Genomic DNA, 20753 nt, shown 5'->3' with positions numbered 1-20753 from the left:
ATTTACAAATACTACAAATAACCCATCGCAGGCCCCAATCAGCGGTAGATGGTATTACTGTGGAGGTGGTGGTATGTAGGTGGTGCTGTGGTCTCGGTTTCAGACACCATGCGGGGTGCTGGAGCACTGAGTTCCTCCCGCACCCCAGGAGCCCAGCTGGTGGGGAGACAGAGACAGGAGGTGAAGGGTTGGATGAACCCCGCTCGAGGAACAGAGCAAGTTTCTCTATCTGGGAAGATGGAAGAAAGCTTTCCACAGGTGGTGACCCTTGAGAGGTATGTTTGAGGGTGCAGGGAGCTCGTTCGCAGGCAGGTATGGATGGAAGGTAGTGGAGAAAGCGGGCAAGCCTGTGCCAAGGCATGACGCTGTGGAGCCAGGAGTCCTCCAAACGTGGACTCTGGGCATGTAGGGCCGGTGCAGGTGGGTGGCTGTGGGGAGCCCCTGGAAGCCTGGGCTGAGAGCCTCTAGGAATCAGTGGGCTGGCTGTGGGAGGACTACCCCCTGCCTCTCCCTGTGCCTGCAGTGGGTCCTGTACCCACACTCTGACTGGCAGGTGTGGATACACACTCGTCAAGTGGTGAAGAACGTGGAACAGGTGGGCTCACCGGCTCGGGTCCTGGCTGCCTCACTGGGAAGCTTGGTGGCCCTGGGAGGTCATTGAGTGTCCCTAAGCTTCCGCCAGGGAGATGATCGTAGGGCTGGTGTGAGGGGAGATGAGGAGTCTGTGTCTAGCACCCAGCACAGGGCATGCACTGATAACAGGATGGCTTCACCTGGCTCCCAGGGGCCATGTCCAGCTGACAGCCCCTTGGTGACTTAGCTGTATGGGTGGCGTGCGGCCTGGCACTGCTTGCTGGTCTGGGGGAGATGTCCTAGGCTGGCCTGGGGAGGACGTTCCCTCTCAGACTCCTCTGAGCCATGGGCATAGGTGAGTTTTTGGAGAAGCCCATACCGACAGTGATTCAGCTCTGCTTCTTGCTTCCTTCTGTCTTATTCTTAAGTCACCCACAGGGCAGCCACCTGCCAGTGTCTGTCCTCCAATCCCCTGCCCCAAGGGACTGCTCTAGGCAGGGAAGAGAGAGGAGGAGGAGGCCCCGCATATCCTCGGGTAGAACGGAGGAGGAAACTGAGGCTCCTCACAGAGGTTAACTAACCTCTGCTGGACCACCCAGGTGTAAGAGCTGGGATGCCCCCAGACCCTCCCTTCTCCCGGGAGGGGTGGAGCCAAGGCGGTGGGGGCCTGGCTGGAGCCCCCCAGGAGCTGAGAGAAGTTTAGTGCACCTGGAGCTTGGCAATCGGGGTGAGGATCCTTTTGAGGCCGGGTTGCACAGGATCCTATAAGCCATCATTGTACATGCTTGGGCTTTGCCCTGAAGGCTGGGGGAGCCATAGCAGTTGTGTGAGGTTGGCTGCTGGGTGGAGGCCGGGGGCTTGTGGGATTAGAGGGGGAGGCTGCTGTGATTGTCCAGGCAGTGGTGGTCTAGCTAGTGCAGTGGTGGTGGATATCAACTCTTCAGAGTCCATCCAGGTCTGAGGACTCATTAGCAACCTCGGCTATTCCTTGACTACTCAGGATGTTGTCTGTTTGGGGCCTGGCCTCAGCACTCCTGGTTCCTCAGCATCGCCACACATCCTGTATCCATGGACTCAGAATCTGTGTTTTAACAAGACCCCCAAGAGGTGCCAGTACACACGGCACATTCATGTTTGCAAACACTGGTTTATGGAACCTGTTGACCTGAGCGCAGGGCTGAGAGGGGGAAGAAAGGACTGAGGTCAAGGCCTGACTTCATGAGGAAGGGGAGGTTGGGGAGCAGGGGAAGAGGAGATGATGTCGGAGCACTCAGACTTCTGACTGGGAGGAGGGCTACATCACCCCACTCCAGGGGCGGCTTGAGGACTAGCGCAGTTATAACACAAAGGGCCAAAACAGCCTGGCCGCCGGGGCAGGGCAGAGAGCTGGGCTCCACAGGGCAGCCCGCACACCCCAGCTCTGCCCTTGGAGGCCCTAGAACCCTGTGGACCCTGTCCTTTGTCCTTTCTGCCGTGTCCATGTAGGTGTGGGTTGTGTCTGCCCCACAGGTTGGGTATTTGCCGTTGTGCTGTCAGCAGATGGGTGCTGAGCCCGTGCAGGACTGGACGTGGTCACAGAACGGCATCCTGCTTGTTGAGCAGCCATCCTGGTCATGAGGGGTCATGTGGCAATGAGTGTATGGAGAGCTGGGGGCGTCATTTGTGAAGACCAAGCGAAGCGGCAGTCGGATCTGGGACAGAGGTTCCTCTAGGGAAGGACCATTATGGTCTGGGGCACCCTGGAGGCACGCGCCCTGGCTGGAGGGTGGGTGAGTCTGTGGCTAGTGGGTTCGGCTGAGGGAGGGGAGTGCGCTCTTCAGCCCAGCCCCTGGCCTGGGCCCTGCCATGCTGGAGTCTCCTGGTGCCTGTAGGCTGAGTCGAATGCAGTGGGGCTGGGCAGAGGGTGCCCTGGCTGTCGTGGGGTGGAAGCTTGGCTGACCCAGTGGGCATCAGCCAGGACCACATTAGGCCCAGCTTTGGCTGGGTTCCCCACAGCTGTGCCCAACGGCATCCCTGGCCTCCACCCGCTGGATGCCAGTACTACTCTCGTCTTCCAAGAATGTCTGCAGGTACTTCCAGATGTCCTCTGGGTGGGAGGTAAAATTGCTCTGTTGAGGACCAGTGCTGGCTGAGGGTTCTTCATCATTCCCTTCTGGTGCCAGCCTGGCTGCACTGCCACCTGGTGAGCTCTGTTTCCAGGCAGTGGGTCAGGCCTGCTTTGGGGGCTGGCATGCTGTCCTCCCTCACCCATGTCAAGGCCTATGTGGCCGTGTGCTGACACGTGCTTGATGTGACCTGGGAGTCAGAGCGCCTGGGTTCCTGCTCCAGGCTTCTGTGGTGCCGTAAGGACCTCAGGTCTGGGGGTCAGGAGGCCTGGATGGAAAATCCTGGCACTCTGGTCCTTGTAGGGGACCCTGAGCCTCGATTTTGCATCTTTGGAATGGGGCTGTGGTAGCCTTTCCATGGGTGCTGGTGGAGGCTGGGAATGCCAGTGTGCAGTGTGCCTACCCTCCCCATGCTGGGCTTAGCGTGGGTGCCTGGTGACAGTGTGTTAATTTCCCCCTGACTTCTCTGTGACCTCAGATAAGTCCCTCTCAGTTCTGGGCCTTGCTTATAAAAGGGTTCTTGTGCTCTCTTCTGTGTAAAAAGCAGGGACCCTGTGAGGTGGAGAGTCTGGGAGACAGGGGAGTCATGGGGTTGGACACCGTGCCAGAGCCTGTGGTGCTTTAAAATCAAGGCTCAAACCCAGGGTCCTGAAGAGGGCCGAGCAGCAGCTGAGGTCCGAGTGCATCCAGCCTGCCAGTGCTGCCCAGGAGTGGCGCCTCCTGTCATCCCTCAAGCCCAGCAAGGACCCAGTGTGACAAGAGCATGGAGTCTGGACCTGGCAGAGCTGGGTTTGCCTCCTTGCTCTTCTATGTAGCTGCATGGCTCCTGGAGCCTTTCTGAGCTTCAGCAGCCACATCTGAAGACTGAGGTTAAATGGGAGGCGGGGAGGAGCTGGTGACACTGACTGGATGCCACTATGTGCCAGCCTCATTCATTCCACCCTCCGGCAGTGTCCTGAGTTACACGCCCGGCCACTGCACTATTTTCCAGGCCAGAAAACCGAGGTGTAGAGCCCAGCACTCGGTGTAGGAGGCACACAGCAAGTGAAGCCATCCTTGTTGACATGAGCTGGTTGCTCTTGGCATTTGAGTCTGAACATCAAAGGCCCTGAAGATTAAAAAGAGAGAATGAAGAATAATGTGCCTGGTGCCTTCTTGGGAAGAGCCCGAGGCCAGCTGTGGAGGGGAGCAAGACTGGTTCTGGGCTGGGCTTCCTGGCCTGGTGCTTTCCTGGGCAGCTGGAAGTGCTTCTCTGGGAGCTGTCTGGCCCTGGCGCCGTTGCTGGCTTCGTTATTTTTTGCCTGCAGGGGCCTGAGCATTCGGTACTGACGGGAAAACATTTGTTGGGCTGACGTTGTAATCACACCGCAAGGGACACTTGAAATTATATGTGTATTTGGGAAGCTAATTTTAAAGAACTTTTTCTCTTCATCATTATATGCAATCAGCCAGCTAGTGTTATTGGGGATTCTCTTTTTCCCTCCTCAGCTGAGAGGCCATCTGCCTTCCTCTTCCTGTCTTTCCTTCCAGCACACGGCGAGCCATCTCCCTGGGAGAGGGACCACTGGCCCTTGGCTGCCTGCAAGCCCCAGGGAAACCTTTCCATGGTGATTGCGGAGGAAGGGATGAGGAAGAAAAGCAGGGGAGGATGATGGGGGCCTCTGGCTTGGCTACAGGATGGGTCCATTTTCAAGATTTGGAGGCGCAGGTTGGTGATGGAAATGATGGAATGTAACGTTTCGATTTGGACATTGAAGCAGCCAGGGCTCTTGTGAATGCAAGTGGCAGAAAATCCAGTTCAGATGAGTTTAAGCAAAAAGAAAAAAAAAATGCCTTTCTTGGCCCAGGTAACCAAACTGGCACAGGAATAGTCTTATCCCTCAGGTCCCCGGACATTCCTCCTGTCCCTGGAGTTTTATTCCTCATCAGGAGGAATTTAGTTCCAGAAAATGCTGGCCAAAAAAAGAAAAGCCCCCGTTGCCCACCCCCTGCAAATGGGGCTCATTCCTCTCTATCTTGAGCTCTGCTCCTGACAAGTAGGGTTTCTCCAGGATGGCTGCTAGCACACCAGTCAGGGATACGGGCTGGACGTTTAGGGTTGGCACAAAGTGGACTCTGTGGATTGTCCTTCACCGGGGAGGCATTCAGGTCGGGAGGATACACCATGTGCTGGCCCTTCAGGTCTCGGTCTGACCACCCTTTCCAACACCCTGGGTTCCTCTGTGTCCTTCCTCTTGGACCACCCTCTGAGAGGATGGTGCGAGGAAGAGGCTTCCGATGTTGTGTATCGTAGGCAGGGATGGGGGCATTCCAGGGGCGGACAGCATGGGCAGACGGTCAGAAGTGTGAAAGAACCGACCTATGGGGCAGGGCAGGAATCCCAGTGTGCTAGGAACAGATGGGGCGAGACTTGCTGGGCGAGGAGGTGTGCACCTGCTGCAGAGGCCCAAGTGGTGGGGGTGAGGGAAGCCCAGGGGGTGAGTCTGGGCAGGGGCTAGGAGGTGATGAGCCGTGTTTCAGATGCAGAAGGTGCAGAGTGTGTGTGCAGGGACAGCAGGGAGGCCTCCCGGTGGCCTGCACTGCAGAGCTGTGTGTCTCAGGGAGTGGGAAGCTGCCTGTGCTGGCCTCAGTTCTTCTGCTCTTCTGGAATTCTGCATCCTTCTTTTGATATTTCTCTCTAATGCCCAGGGTCCTGGCTCTTGGCTTTGGCTTGGTGGCAGCTGTGACCCCCTGCATGGGGCTCTGAGGGATTATTCCAGCTGTTTGGGGACTGTAGCCATGGCTCCCAGCAGCGGAGCCTGACAGGCCTGGAGGCCGGCAGGAAGAAGATGGGGGGTGTGCCCACCTGTCGAGAGCTGGCTCTGAGGCTGACTCTTGGCACTGGGGTCCTCTGAGGCCCCAGGCTCATTCTCACCTACTCCAGAGGCCCAGCTGACCTACCATTCTCATGAGCTGCAGTCCTGTGACCCAGCTGATTTCTGTCTCATTGGTAGAACCCTTTAGAGGTGGGGTAGGGCTCCTAAAACATTAGCCCTACTGCCTTCCCCACAGATTGGCCTCTCTTCCCTGCCTGTGGGCATCTGGCATCTGCTTGAATCCTTCTTATCACAGGGTGCTCATCACCTCTCGACTGCCTTCCTTTGGAAGCCAGCAACCTCTTCCTATGGTTGAGCTGAAATCTACTTCATAGGAAGGATTCCTTCTGCCTAGAAGGTTTGATATTGGACAGAAGGACTGTCAACCCTGTGGAGAGGGGAGGAACAGGTTGCTGGCTCCCCCGGCTTCTGGGCTGGATTGACCCAGGGTGTGTCTGTTCCACAGCGTCCTGACATGCCAGAGGTGGACCTTAGGAAGTGCCTTCCGGGCCCTTCACTGCAGGCCTGCTCAGGGGCTGCTCCTCAGGTCTTGGGGCCCCTGGGGTAATGACACCCATCCTTTTGGCCTCCTGGGGTTAAGGTTCTGAGGGAGGATTGGGGCAGCAGGTGGTTGGGTGGAGAGGCAGCTCTGTCCAGAACAACCCTTTTCCAGAAATCCCAGAAGCCTCATCCCCGACAGACCCTGTGGGCCCCCCACCATCACACAGGTCCCCTTTCTCCCCAGGAAGTCACACAGTGCTGTGGGATGAGGAGAGTTTCCTGACAGATTTGGGGAGAGCGGGCCTGGGTGGGGAGTGAGGGAGCCTGGGAATTACCGGTATTTGGATGGGTTTAAATTGTGGTTCAGCTTCTTACCTGCTGTGAATCTTTGGTCAGGATACTGAACTGCTCTGAATTTCCCCACTTGAAAAGAGGTGACAGGCCAGGTGCAGTGGCTCACATCTGTAATCCCAGCACTCTGGGAGGCCAAGGCGGGAGGATTGCTTGAGCCTGGGAGTTTGAGACCAGCAACCTACTGGGCAACATAGTGAGACCCTGTCTCTACAAAAAATAAAAAAAGAGGCCTGGTGCAGAGGCTCATGCCTGTAATCCTAGCACTTTGGGGGGGCCAAGGCAGGCAGATCACTTGATGTCAGGAGTTCGAGACCAGCCTGGTCACCATGGCAAAACCCCGTCTCTCCTAAAAACACAAAAATTAACCGAGTATGGTGGCGCACACCTGTAGTCCCAGCTACTTGGGTGGCCGAGGTGGGAAAATTGCTTGAACGCGGGAGGTCGAGGCTGCAATGAGCCGAAATCGTGCCACTGCACTCTAGCCTGGGTGACAGAGGGATACCCTGTCTCAAAAACAAAAAACAAAAAACAAAAAAGAAAAGATGCAACCGTTGTACCCACCCAGTGGCTGCTGAGATCTAGTGTGAGGGGGACGAAGTGCCTGGCACTTACAAGTCCTGCCCCGCCACCGCCTCATCCGTCCCTGTTTCTGCCTGGGACAGGGAGAGCAGGCCTGTGTGGGGAACGAGAGAGCCCGGGGATTACTGGTGTTAGCCTCTCGTTTATTTGGGTTGTGCTCAGGCCCCTGGAATCCTCTCTGAAACTGGAGGGTCTCGGGTAGCCAATGAAGCGCTGCCTGTTTTAGGGTCAGGTGCCCAGGTATTTCTGATGGACCTCAGGATGAGCCCAAGTGTCAGTAGTTATCACCCAGCTCCCCAGTTTGCAGCCAAGGCTTCCAGGCCTGGAGCCTTTGGTCTCCAGCACCCAGTTCCCCCACGTCCCTTCCCTGGGCTTCTTTCCCGCCATTCCCATCAGGGACCCCTGTGGCCATGCTGGGCTGTACCCAGTGCCCCTTGGGAATCTGCGGGCACCATGCGAAGCTGTGCTGTGCTCCTCCCCATCAACTCCTCATTGACTGTTGAAGGCCCCTACGAACTTCTGACAGGTCCTTATTCATTCCTGCCTGACACGTGAATGCTTCCAGGCGGTGTCTGAGAATCCTGGGATGGCAGAGCTGTGGGAGCCTTGGGGTTGTGGTGGGCAAAGTAAGGCCCTTGCCACTCGCCACCAAAGACAGCAGGTTCTAATCCTCAGAGCCTGTGAATGTGCTACCTTACATGGTAAAAGGGTATGACATGACTACAGATGGGATTTTTAAATTTTTATTTTTTAGAGATGGGGGTCTCACTGTGTCGCCCAGGCTGGAGTGCAGTGGCTATTCACAGGTGTGATCATAACACACTGCAGCATCAAACTCACAGCCTCAAGTGATCCTCTCGCCTTAGCCTCCCAAGTAGCTGGGATTATAGGCATGTGCCACTGCTCTCTGCTTACAGATGTGAAGGAGTGAGGCATCTTGAGACAGAAAATGTTCCTGCATTACCTGGGTGGGCCTGGTGTAATCACAAGGAGGCAGGAGGGTCAGAGGAGATGTGACAATGGAAGCAGGGGTTGGGGTGTTGCAGCCACAAGCCAAGGAATGTGGACAGCCTGTAGAACTAGAGAAAGCGGAGGAATCGATTTCTTCCTGGAGCCTCCAAAAGGAAGCCTGCCTCTGACCTCAGAACCCTAAGAGAATAATACATTTGTGTTGTTTTTAGCCACTACTCTTGTGATTTGTTACAGCAGCAATGGGAAGTGAATACAGTTTTCTCCTACCCTGCTCTTCTCAGGGCTTGCGGGTGAATCTGTGACTGAGAAGGGAGGGACTGGGTCAGGGTCAAGGTTAAGGCCAGAGCCCATGTGACCCGACATCTTGGGACTTTCCTTTGACCTGCCATCCTGAAAATATCTGAGGGGCCAGGGAGATATTCGAGTAAGGTGCCTTGTGGTTTAAGTTTTCTGAGATGGGGTCAGGGCTGACTCATGCTTGTGGCCAGGGGGGCCCAGGAAACCCCAGTGCCCATGACCTGGTCTTTGCCTTTGCTTCTCCTGGTGCTTAGCAGGCCTTCTCCAGCGTGCCCTGGCAGCGTCCCTCTCCCTCCCCTCCAGGGCCTGGCTCACACAGCAGCTCTACTGAAACTTCCCTGTGCCTCCTGCTATCCCCCAGGTGTTTGTCCTATTTAAGGGCCTGTGGCAAACCCGCCAGAGGGCATGGCATGTAGCCCACTGGTCTGCCATGTGGCAGCTAGCATCTCAGGGCAGGGTTTGCGGTTTGGGGTCCCCCTCTGGTCACAGGCCAGTCCAGTGCATGACAGAGAAGCCCAGCAAATGTTTGACCAAAATCAGACCAGGAAACTCTCCCTGCCTGTGGTTGGAGGTGCAGCAGCAGGGCAAAGACAACTAAACCTTAAGGGCTTGGGATCCAGGGACCAGGAGCTGCCCCCAGCCGTCAGGCCAGGGAGGAGTGTTGGCAGCAGAATTTGGGTGAAGTCTTTCAGTCTCCTCTGGAACACAGCCTTACAAAGGGTGTCAGCATCCAGAACACAGGCTGGGGACACACACACTTACGCTGCTATTTTAGGAGTGTGGGGTACCTTGAGGATAGGTGCTAGAACAATTCAGGCTTTCCTGAGCAGGCTTCTCCCTCCCCCAGTGAGTCCAAGGGAGGGAAATGTCACGGGAATTTCTGCCTCCCTTCCTGCAGTAGCCTACCTTGCTCATTAGGCTGATACTAAATGACTTTGCATTCTTGGGATTAAGAAGCTGCTGTGAAGAGAACCAACTGAATCATTAGCCCTGAGGCTGGCTGACTGATGAGGGAGGGGGAGTAGGGGTGGCGGGGAGGGGAGGAGGTGCTAGAACCCAGCCTGCCAGCACCCCCCACCACCTCCCTCTCCCAGCAGCCCACTCCCCTGCTTCCCACAATTTAGGTCCCATCCCTAATTAGGGGAAAGAAATTACTGCACCTGCAAGGGGATAGTAAAAGACTCAAAAACAATTTCAAGTCAAGAATTTCCACACTAAAAAGCGGGGATGTCGAGAGCCATTAAGGGAATAGACTTAACGTTTGTGATCAGCCAGAAGTCAGGATGATTCCTGATCTGAAGTGGTGGCTCCTTGGATGTGGCAGAACACTGCCTTGCGTGATCTCCTGCCCTCGCCTCACTTCCTCCTTCCTGAAAATTGATTTGAGGAGGGGAGTCTCAAAGGCACCTCAGTCCCTGTGCTGCTTTCAGCCCCTGCAGCTCTGATGACCTTTCCAGGAGGTACCAAAGGTGGGTCACCCACTCTGTCTCTCTCTCGTGTCCTGTTCACTGGGAAAAGCTGCTTCCAGGCACCCCTGGAAGCTATTCTGGGTCTGAGGGAGTGCACTGACTCAGGCTGCTGTGCCTGCACTGAGGGGCTCCTGGACTTTGGGGCTGGCCTGCCTCCCCCGGGTGGGGCACCCAGTCGGGGGGAGTGTCTTCAGGTAAAGTGGTTGGTGACTTCCCAGTCAAAGGAAAGATGCCCCCACTCAATAAAAAAGACACATGGCAGCTTCCAGTTTATCTGGTTCTTCCCTAGAGCTGTCCAGACAATTCAAATGTTTGTACTGGCTTTAAAATTCTGTTCATATGTTGTCTTTATATCGGGCCCTTTCAGTTTCTGGCACTGTTAATAGGAGGAAAATCCAAATTACCAAACAATCAGCAAGTGAACCAAGATGCCGTGGGGCAGGTGGGCAGGGGCGACACGGGGCTGGAGCCTGGCCCAGGAACCCGGCAGCACTCGGGGAGTGTTTGCAGAGAGCCTGCCAGGCCCAGGGTCTGCAGGGGGCACAGGGATGCTGAAATAAAGAGCCATCTTTGGCCTCGAGGGGCTCATTGTCTGATGCTGAGCATGGAGCAGACTTCAATGGAAGCCATGATTCCTGCTTCTTGATGAGGAGGGCGTTTGAGCTGCTCTTGGTGTGTGGGCAGGAGTTTGCCAGCTGAGGAAGGACGCCTGGCAGGGGGATCAGTTTGTGCAAAGGCAGACTTAGGTCAAGCCTTGGTGTTTGGAGATTGGGGTCCCTCCTGGGGAGGTTTGAGAGGCTGCTGCTGCCTCCCCCTAGTATATTCCGAGCTGCACCTCCAAATGCCCACGTGGCGGGTGTTTTGCTAAGAATTTGGGGCTGTAGACACAGGGCACAAGCTGTGTCCCTGAAAGAGTGCTTGTTAGTCAGGATAGGCCAGGTTAGGCTGCAGTGGCAAATAGTGTCGAGAGGCCGGCAGAAACAGGTTTACTCACTACTCGTTCAGCACGCACTCTGGATCCAGAGACTCTCGGGGGCTGTGATCTGCCCTGCAGTGGCTCAGTGTGTATCCCACTTCTTAAGTTCAGCACTGTGGACCTTTTGTGCAGGATAATTCTTTGTTTTAGGGGGCTGTCCTGTGCATTACAGGGGCCCTTTCCTCACTGGATTCTAGTAGCACTTTCCTCAGTGTGACAATCAAAAAGCTCTTCAGGTGTTGCTAAATCTCCTTGTGGGGGACACACAGTTGCCCATAGTTGGGAGCCAGCGCTGGCTGGAGGTCCTCTTCATCAGTTGTTTCTTTCTGGTTCCCAGCCTGGCTTCGTCGCCACTCAGCCTGCGTTGTTTCCAGGTGGCAGGTCTGGCTGGCTCTGCTGGTGGGTGGCAGCCTCATGTGCTTTCTTGTTTCTGAGGTCAGGGAGGCCTCGGTGCTGGCAGTGGAATGCTTCTTCCAGGAGGGGACATGGTCACCTCTGTTCACATCTCATTGCCCAAGGCAAGTCATGTGGCCTTGCCTAACTGGGGGCAGGGACAACACAGTGGCACTGAGTGTCCAGGAGGGAAATTGTCAGCTTTGGTGGCCACCATCGATGTTCACCACCGAGCATTAGCCTGGTGGGGTGAGTGCAATGGAGTCCAGCAGCCTTTCTCTCTGCCCAGTGCTGGGTGTGGGCAGCTTGGGGTGGTGGGGCCTGAGGAGGGTGGGAGCCAAGGCAGGTTTCTCCAGAGGATCTGACCTGGGAGGTCAGGTGGTGATGTGGGGATGGCATTTGAGGAAGGGAACAGTGTGGCCATCAACACACATGGGTGACGGGGCCCAGTCATCTGTTTAGGAGCCCCAAGTCCTGGGGAGACATCCTGGGCTTCTGTGGGGTACGGTGTGGGCCCTGCCCTCTGCAGGCAGGGAAAGGGGGACCATAACTCGGGGCTTTTTCCCCAGCGCCTGGTACCTGGAGGTGCCAAAGGGTCTTGTTATTTGGAGTGCCTGAAATCAGTAGTTACTGAACTGTGCCACATGTTGCTTGGGTGAGGATGTGCCTGGCTTCCCACTTCTCCGAGTGGTTCTCCGTAGAACCCTCCTCCTTTGCTTCTTCACCATTTCATATACTTCACTTGCTGCAGCCCTCAGGTCCCCGTGCCTGCCCTGGGGAGGGCCTCTTGGCTGGGAAAGGTCATATCCTTTTAACAGACATGAAAGCTGAGACCCTGGGCGGCTCAGCGGCACATCCCATGCCTGCTGCTGGTCATGGTCCCTGAGCCTTTTGTGCCCTGCTGTGCTGTGTGGCAGGCCTGCTGCTGGATGGAGTCTGTCATCCTAGAGTGTCTTCTGTTAACCTCTGACGCCACACCTGGTACTGTGCTGCAGTGGCCTGGTGGTGGCGTGGATGCCGTGGACGTGTCTCTGCTCCGCATCACTCTTTTCTACTTCTGCCCTGATCTTCTTTATTGTTTTCCCTTATCATCCCCTCTCCCTCAGTGCTGGGTCATCCAGAGTAATTTTCATCATCTTCAGAAGTGGTAACCACTGTCACTCACAGGGCCCCTGCTGCTCAGCGGCCAGTGACAGAAAGCTTTAGCTGGCTCGAGCAGAAATCTGCAGCTGAAGGTCCAGAGAGGACGAGCCCCACTGCGGCCGGGTCTGGCCAGGGAATTTGCCCTCCTAGAGCCCTCTTGGCCCTTTCTCCTGGTTGGCCTCTGGCTTATTTGGATTCTCGCCACATAGAAGCAACGGTGTCCTCCAGCATTTCCAGGCAGCGCCATTTGTACTGTAGACAGTCCCCCAGGACCCGTCCGGTAAAGGACCAGGACCGGCCTGGCTTGGGTCCTGCTCCCATGCTGCTGCTAAGTGAGGTGACAGGTCATGTTCCCACCCCTAGAGTGGGTGTGCCACCCCCAGTCATGTGGACTGGAGGAGGCGCAGTTCTGGAAGGGCAGGAAGGCAGGATGGCAGGGCAGAGCGCAGGTCACAAGACCCCCATCCCTGGCATGAGCCAGGTCCTGTGCCAGGCCTGGACTCTGTTTCCCTTAAAGCCCGTGTAGGATGAGTTCTAGGATTCTCCCATTTTACAGATAAGAAAACAGAGGCACAAGGTACAGGGGGCTCTGGTTCCATGTTCTGCTCTCAGGGGCTCACCTACCTCTTCCGCTCCCACCTACCCCCCCAATTGTGTTCGTCTAAGCCTCTGAATGCTGTGAAGCTCAGTCCTGGGCTTCTAACCACTTCCTGGCACCACCACGGTTGAAAAGTGGACTGCTGCTGCCTTCTTGCGATGTTCTCTCCTCTCCTGGGCCTGGCGCAGGGCCTCGGTCTGCTCCTTCCAGACTGTGAGCGTCACAACTATTTTTGGTCCTTAGGTTTCCTTTACCCTTTTCCCAAGACCTGCAAGGGCTGTCCGCCACCCCACCCCTGCTATGTCCTCCCCTAGCAAATCAGATCCTGCTTCCACTGGTCACAGAGAAGCACGTGGAGTCGCTCTTGTGGACAAGCAGCTGTCCCCATATCCAGCTGCTCCTGAGCAGCACCTGGAGTGCGATGAACCCTGAATCCTTCCCAGGCCCTGCCCCAGGCCTCCTGGATCAGAGGCCTCAGGGTGGGCCTCGAATGAGGATTTTTGACACGCTTCAGTGGTGGTTCTCAGGTTATCTGCCCTGGCATTTGGGACCCACTGGCCCATGGGTAAAGGCTGGGCCACAAGGTGACATCCTGGGCCTCTGAGGCGTGCACTGCCTTTATCCTCTGTCCTGCATCTCAGCCCCCGCCCCCTGAGAGGGCTTTATGCTTCCAGAGCCCCAGACACCCTCTGGGGAGGGCGCAGGACTCACCTTACTCTCCTGTATAAGTACTCTTCCCAGCACCTGTCTGTAGTTACCCTTCAGTTGCTCTGCCAGATGGCAAATGCTGCCTCCTCCTTGAAGCCTCCTTTATTGCCAGCCCCCTCCTCTGAAAGGATCAAATCATTTTGTGAGTATTTTAACTTCCTTAAGGGTTCATGCTCCTTGGACTTCTGGGGAGAGGCTTCCTTATGCAAAGCAGATCCTCCCTTTGTTAATAATCCAGCTTTTAGAAAAGCATGTTTATACTTAGCTATTCCTATTTTATTAATATTCATATTAATATACTGTATTTATATATTAGTGTAATATTTATCAATAAAATGACAGTTTAGAGCCTATAAAATTATTCCCAGGTGCAGGTTTTGTGTTTTTTTGAGATGGAATCTCACTCTGTTGCCCAGGCTGGAGTGCAGTGGCACGATCTTGGCTCACTGCAACTCCCGCCTCCTGGGTTAAAGCAATTCTCCTGCCTCAGCCTCCCAAGTAGCTGGGATTACAGGTACCCGCTGTTATGCCCAGCTAATTTTTATATTCTTGTAGAGATGAGGAGGTGATTTGGGAGGCCTACCTCGGCCTCCCAAAGTTCTGGGATTACAGGCGTGAGCCACCATGCCCGGCTGCAGGTTTTTAATGAAACTTAAAAATTATTAAATTGTAGGCCGGGTACAGTGGCCCACGCCTATAATCCCAGCAATTTGGGAGGCCGAGCTGGGTGGATCACTTGAGGTCAGGAGTTCGAGACCAGCCTGGCCAACGTGGTGAAACCCTGTCTCTACTAAAAATACAAAAATTGGCCGGCATCGTGGCGAATGCCTGCAGTCCCAGCTACTCCGGAGGCTGAAGCAGGAGAATTGCTTTAACCCAGGAGGCGGAGGTTGCAGTGAGCTGAGATCATGCCACTGCACTCCAGCCTGGGCGATAGAGCCGGACTCTGTCTCAAAAAAAAAAAAATTGTAACTTTTATTGTTACTTGCCCTATAGTTTTGAGGGTAGTGTATATGTTCATTGTAGAAAATCTCAAAAACACAGGGAAGTATGAAGGAAAAACCACAGCCCTGTGGCCACAGTTAACACTGCAGCACACGCCCCTTAGTCTGTTTTCCAGGTACCAGAATGTTTCCACGGGCTTAGAACCCGTAGCGAGTGCTGCAGCCTGGTGGTCCCCATTGCAGGCCTCATTTCAGCTCCTCTTTGGACAGCACTTGGAAGCTTTTCATGATACGTCCTGAGCTCTGCTGTCTTGTGTCCTCCATTGATCGATTGCTTCGTGCTTTTATCAAGCATCTATTTAAGAAACAATTAAAAAATATATTTTCCAGTTTTTGATAACATGTTATAGGCACATGGCACAACACTAAAGCGATGTATGAGGGGACACAGTGAAAAGGAAGTCCCTCAGCCACCCCAGCTGTCCTTACCCTTGACCAGGGGCCCTGCCGTGATTGTTTTCCTATAGCACCCTCAGGTTCACTCTGTGTGTACACAAGCACACATGCTTGTCCCGGATGTTGTTCGTAACACAGATAATTATCTACAGCACACAGGGTTTTGCATCTTACCTGTTTCACACAGCAACATCTTGGAGATAATTCCTTGTGGGTGCAAGGAGACCTTCTGCGTTCTTTTTTACTGCTGCGTACTATCCCTTTGACTGTGTATGGTTTGTTAATGTCCCCTCTTGGGGGAATTTAGTTTGCTGCTAGTGTTTTGCTATCGCATACAGTTTGGTAATTAACAGGGCAGAGCCGGAAACATATTGCATACTTGAGCCTGTCTGTGGGGTGATGAGGTGGGATCGTGGAGCCAGGGTTTTCAGGAGGAACAGTCACTTGACAACCAGTGCTCTGGTTTCTCTTCCCTCCGCCTGTCTCCCATGTCCCTTCCTTCTCCCTCTTCCCCTTTGGCTTCATCATTCAATTTCTGAACTTTCTGGTTATGGCGGGACTTCAGGAACGTGCTTCTTGGGGAATCGAGGTTGTTGGTGCCTTTGTTCTGCAGGAGTTTCCCAATGAAAAATGAGCCCCGACAGGTTGTTTTATTTTCCCGAGAGGCTGTGGTGGTGCATGTGGGATTCCACCACCAGAGGGGATGCAGTTTTCCGCTGCCACTTCCTGGCCCTTCCATTGCACTGAGGCCCTGGAGGCTGGAGACCAGACCTCCCTGCTTGGTGCCACCCTTGCCCACGGTGGTGCACCTGGTGGTGAACACCTGGGTGTGGGGAGAGCCCTGCTCCGGGCCAGCTCCTGCACTTCCCGAGTCTCCCAGGCCTCGCCTGCTCTGCAGGTAATGGGGTAACCACTGTCCCACCCTCATGAGGCTGCAGAAGGTATTGGTGAGTGGTGAGCTTCAAGGGGTGTGTAGCATACGTGGGTGGCCCCCTCTTTTCTGCCACTGTTGCAGTTTATCCTTTTTTTGGAGCTCTGAGCGACAGAGGAACTGCTGTGGCTCCTGGGAGATCAACCCCACTTAAGATTGCAGCCGATCTTTTCTCTAGATTACTTTTTTGTTGCTTTCTTATTTTATGTATTCCATCTGTTTTTAGTGAGAGACTGTTTTTTTAGGACTAAGGGAGGGAGAGCTGCCTGGGATGATGTAAAACGTGGACTGATTGGAATTGACCTCAGTAAAGAGACGAGAGTCACATGCTGGGATAACCCGGATGCCAGCAGGGTTGACTCAGAGGGAAACCGAGGCCCTGGCCCAGAGCCCAGTGGAAGTCTGCGCTCCTCTGTCCCCGGCCTTTCCCATTGTGCGGTTCACACTCTCGGTGATTTGGGGCTTGAGTTTTCTGTCCTGGAGCAGGTCGCTGGAGTTTGGGCTGGCTCCTTGAGGTCCTCTGCTGTGTGTCCTGGGGCAGGTTCCCGTCAGTGACGCTTCCTGCAGCTTTCTCGTCCTTCCAGGGGGGGCCAGGATGATTGGGAATGAGGCAGGGGCTGAGGTGTCTACAGGTGCTCAGAAACAGTGCAGGTTGTGAGCCGGTGGTTGGGTGTAGCACAGGTTCCTCATGATGCTATCTGTCACTGTGCTGTGGGCTGTGGTGGCCCAGGGCTATGCGGTTGTGTGTCTCCCCTGTCCCTCATGAAATCGTGGAAGCAAATGGATATTGGCCACCATTCCTACAGGAACTGCAGAGAAGCTAAGAGACACTGAGGGTCCCTGAATGCCTCAACCAGGGTGGTTCTCAAACTGGATTCCTTGGGGCCCAGGTTTCTGTTGAGGTGTCGGGGGTTTGAGGGAAGGTGGGCTGGGTGCTTCCCACAGTGGGACCTGGTCAACTCTCCTTGGCCTCTGTGTTCCTGTCTCATGGAGTGGCTCCTTTGTGAGGTTCCGCTCAGTGCCTTGGTATCAGAAGGTGTTAAGGAAGCCCTCGCTGAGTGAGCTGACGAACAGATGTAGGAATTAGTGGGCAGCGCCTCAACTGTGCCATGAAACAAGGGAGCAGGGGTGCTCAAAGTTTCCTGTGGGGCTTGTGCCCGTCTCCTCCCTAAGACCTTGAGCCTCTCAAGGGCCGAGACTGTGGAGGTTGCATTTGTTGTACCCTCCGAGTGCTGGGCCCAGGAGCTGAGCTAAATTGTTACGCATTTACACCTTCATCTGCCAGCAGCCGTTGAGGAGTGTCTGTGTGCCAGGTGGGCATCATAACTGGGCATGGGCACACATAGCTTTAAAGTTTGCCATAGTCCCTGCTCCAGGGAGCTTGGGTGAGTAAGCCACACATTCCTGACCTTGCCTGGCTGCAGCCATCTCTGAGCATCTGCTGGAGGCCTTTCTTCCCAGCACAATGTGCACAGTATGCTGTCTTGGGTGCCTCGGTCCCTGCAGGTCCTGGTGGCTTTACACCAGTGCTCGTCCCTGGCTCATAGCAATCAATACCCCAGAACAAAGGGCCGAGACAGTGGTAGCCTTAAGTTCTTCCAGGTTGGGAGGCGTCCTGGAGAGGCTATGCTGAGCGGAATCCTCAAGGCTGCAGTGGGAGGTGGGCACCACGGCCGGGGAGGAGAAAGCCCTGTGTGCCAGAGCTGCACAGGTGGGCACTTCCTGGGCCCACAGTAAGAAATGTGGGGTGGGGGAGGCTGGACGTGGTGGCTCACGCCTGTAATCCCAACACTTTGGGAGGCTGAGGCAGGCAGATCACCTGAGGTCAGGAGTTTGAGACCAGCCTGGCCAAAATGGTGAAACCCCATCTCTACTAAAAATACAAAAATTAGCTGGGCGTGGTGGTGGGTGCCTGTAGTCCCAGCTACTCGGGAGGCTGAGGCAGGAGAATCGCTTGAACCCGGGAGGCGGAGGTTGTAGTGAGCTGAGATTGCACCACTCCACTCCAGCCTGGGCAACAGAGTGAGACTCTGTCTCAAAAAAAAAAGAAATGGGTCAGGGAGAGAAGGGCAGGAGTCAACAGAAAGCCTTTGTGTGTTCTGGGCAAACCCCAACCCAGGCCATGAGGCTTTTAAAATTGGGTGGCAAGAGTCAGGTTACGTGGTGGCCGTGGGATTGCACGTGAGCGGGGAGGATGTGGAGGACATGAGTGCAGCTTGGAGGCTGTTGGCGAGGCTGGGGCAGGCATCAGTGGGGCGTTGGGAAGGCAGCAGGCAGGACTGTGTGGGCCTCCCGTGTGTGGCAGTGGATGGGTTGGGGCCTGACTGGCTGTGGCGGGTCCTAGGGCGAGACCTGATGGGGAGGACATGGGGAGCTATAGGGGTTGAGCTCGGCAGGGACAGCAGGTGGTGGGGATGGTGGTGAATTGGGTGGCAGGGGCCTTGGGATGACCCAGGCTGGAGCTTAGCCGACAGAGGCCCGGCCCAGGATTGGAGGGAGGTGGCTGGCGTGGGGCCTCCAGAGGACTCCAGCAAGTCCCTCTGCGGAGCCAGCCCTCTCAGTGGGAAGGTGGTTTGAGGAGTGGCTGGGAGTGGAAGGCATGGCCGTTCTGGGACAGTGGCAGGAGAGGCGCAGTTGCCGGCTCCCTCCTGAAACCCCCTCACGGTCCTGCCCTTAGCCGGCTGTCGGGAACCTTCGGGAAGGACGTGTCCAGCCTGCTGGAGTAACGCTTGTTTTCTTTGTTTTTCTCCACAGGAAGCGAGGGATGGAAGTTGTGCAGGTGAGTACAGACCACATCCCCGTGGTTCTTTGGGTAGTGGGGCCCTTGGTGCCCACCTCTCTGTCTCTCTCCTCTCCTCCAGTGTCGGGCATGGCTTTCTCTCTTCTTCACGTGCAGCTCGTTTTTAGCTCCCCTGTGGATTTGATGTGGTTTCTGCCCCAGCCTGGGCAGACTCCGATAGGGGCTTCTCGGGTTTGGAGGGTTGCTGTGGCTTTGTCAGTGGGGAGAGGGTTGGTTTGGGAGTCCTGAGGGGGGTGTGCATGGCCGTGGTCAGGTTAGGGTGGGTGTGGGAAGGGTGAGGGGGCAGTAGGCACCCAGCTGGATGTCCAGTTGTCTTGTGCTTTGTGTAGCCTCACCCTGGGTGGACTTGGTTCAGGTGCTCATTAACTAGAAAAAGAAGGATGGATGGAAGAAGAAGGAAGAATGGATGGAGGGGGAGGGAAGGATCTTGGAGGGAGGGGAAAGGTGGAAAGATGGAGGGAGAAGGAAGGATGGAGAGAGAAGGAAGGTTGGATGGAGGGGGAGGAAGGATAGAAGGATGGATGGAGAGAAGAGGGAAGGATGAATGGAGGGGGAGGAAGGAAACATCAAAATACTCTCAGACTCTATGTGAGGGGCAGGCTGTGTTATTTGCACTAAAGGCTGTACCTGGCACCTAATGGGTACTTGGTAAACCTGATGGTGGCCTGGCCATGTCCTCTGTTCCCCTCGCTGTCCCCATTGAGGGTGACTCTGTGGTCTGTGCAGCTGGGCTGGCATCCCATCTCCTTGCCTTACGGGCCTCATCTGCCTGTAGCTGCAGAGAGGGGAACCCAAGCTGGGGACTAGATCAGGGCAGAGGAGGTGCTGGCCCCTGCTAGAATATCTAAGGGGCCTTCAAAAAGCCTGCTGGGGAGCTCTTCCAGCCCACCCCTGTTAACTTCAGCTCCAGGCCTTCCCTCAGCGGCCGTAGGAGAGCAGCGTCCCCATTCCTGCAGGTTCAGCATCGCAGGCCCCAGGTTTCCCCTGCTCCTGGGACCAGACTGGGGCTGGTTGATGGGTGGGGCTGGTAAAGGATCCTCCTGACCTCCCTCCTGGTAGTTAGTGGGTTGAACTTGTCACTGGAAGGCTGAGATTTGTTTTGGGGTAAGGAGGTAGTTTCTGGAAGCCTCTCAGCAGCTCTAGGTTTTTGTCTAGGCTCTTCTTGGCTCTGCAGAATTGTATGATCTGCACTAGATTTTTCTTTTTTCTTTTCTTTTCTTTCTTTTTTTTTTTTTGAGAAGGAGTCTCGCTCTGGAGTGGAGGCTGGAGTGCAGTGGAGCTATCTCAGCTCACTGCAACCTCTGCCTCCTGGGTTCAAGTGATTCTCGTGCCTCAGCCTCCTGAGTAGCTGGGATTACAGGTGCATGCCACCACATCCAGCTAGTTTTTGTATTTTTAGTAGAGATGGGGTTTCACCATGTTCCTCAGGCTGATGAACTCCCGACCTCAGGTGATCCACTTACCTCGGCCTTCCAAAAGTGCTAGGATTACAGGTGTGAGCCACCGCGCCCAACCTGCACTGAATTTTTCTGTGGGCTTTAATTTCTCCATCATTAAGTGGGGGATATTGGAATTCAGGAATGGCTGAGGAGTGTGTGTTCAGGGACCATTTCTGATTGATTGGTTTTGGCAGCCTGGAGGATCCTAAATCTGTGAGTGGGTGGGAACAGGGGTTGATCTGTAGTGCCTGCCAGGGGTACAGGCGTGGAAAGAGGAGGTGTGGTTATTCATCTCATCACGGGGTTAGATGGTCTCTAACCATCGCAGCTCTAGGATGCAGTGGCTTCTGTTTCCCTTTTAGCCCTCTATGATGGTTCACTGGGAAATCCACAGATCCTTTACAGATGCTGCTTTACCCACAGTAAGCCTGAGACTGACAGCTGGGGCTCACTGTGCTCAGGAAGGCCCCGGGTTGCCCTGTGGTTCCACCCAGCCACTTGGGAAGGTCCATGAGGGAACTGCTGTGGGAGCCATTTTCAGAGGAAGTGAGTTCAGGCGCTCCCCAGCAAACACACTGCCTGAGAGGGCAAGACAGCCTTCCCCCATGCCTGATCCTGTCCACACGTGACCTCAAACTGTCACACAGTGGGTGTCACCCC

General features: G+C 55.1%; 1 protein-coding gene across 4 annotated transcripts in view; it reads left to right on the top strand.

Annotated features, from left to right (window-relative positions):
* Positions 1 to 20753, top strand: part of ITPK1 (inositol-tetrakisphosphate 1-kinase) — a 179275-nt gene that overhangs the window by 26525 nt on the left and 131997 nt on the right. For 3 of the 4 annotated variants that reach the window (XM_063715715.1, XM_024231475.3, XM_024231476.3), the window contains exon 3: positions 18609 to 18633. The exons of the other annotated variant lie outside the window; for it this stretch is intronic. In XM_063715715.1, the coding sequence (XP_063571785.1) occupies positions 18609 to 18633 (25 nt within the window). The remainder of the gene's footprint in view (positions 1 to 18608; positions 18634 to 20753) is intronic. 4 annotated transcript variants of the gene reach the window in all.

The sequence above is a fragment of the Pongo abelii genome, chromosome 15 (genome assembly GCF_028885655.2).
Source record: "Pongo abelii isolate AG06213 chromosome 15, NHGRI_mPonAbe1-v2.0_pri, whole genome shotgun sequence".
Taxonomy (NCBI): domain Eukaryota; kingdom Metazoa; phylum Chordata; class Mammalia; order Primates; family Hominidae; genus Pongo; species Pongo abelii.
Note: the sequence above shows the minus strand (reverse complement) of the source record. Positions and strands in the feature narration are given on the sequence as shown.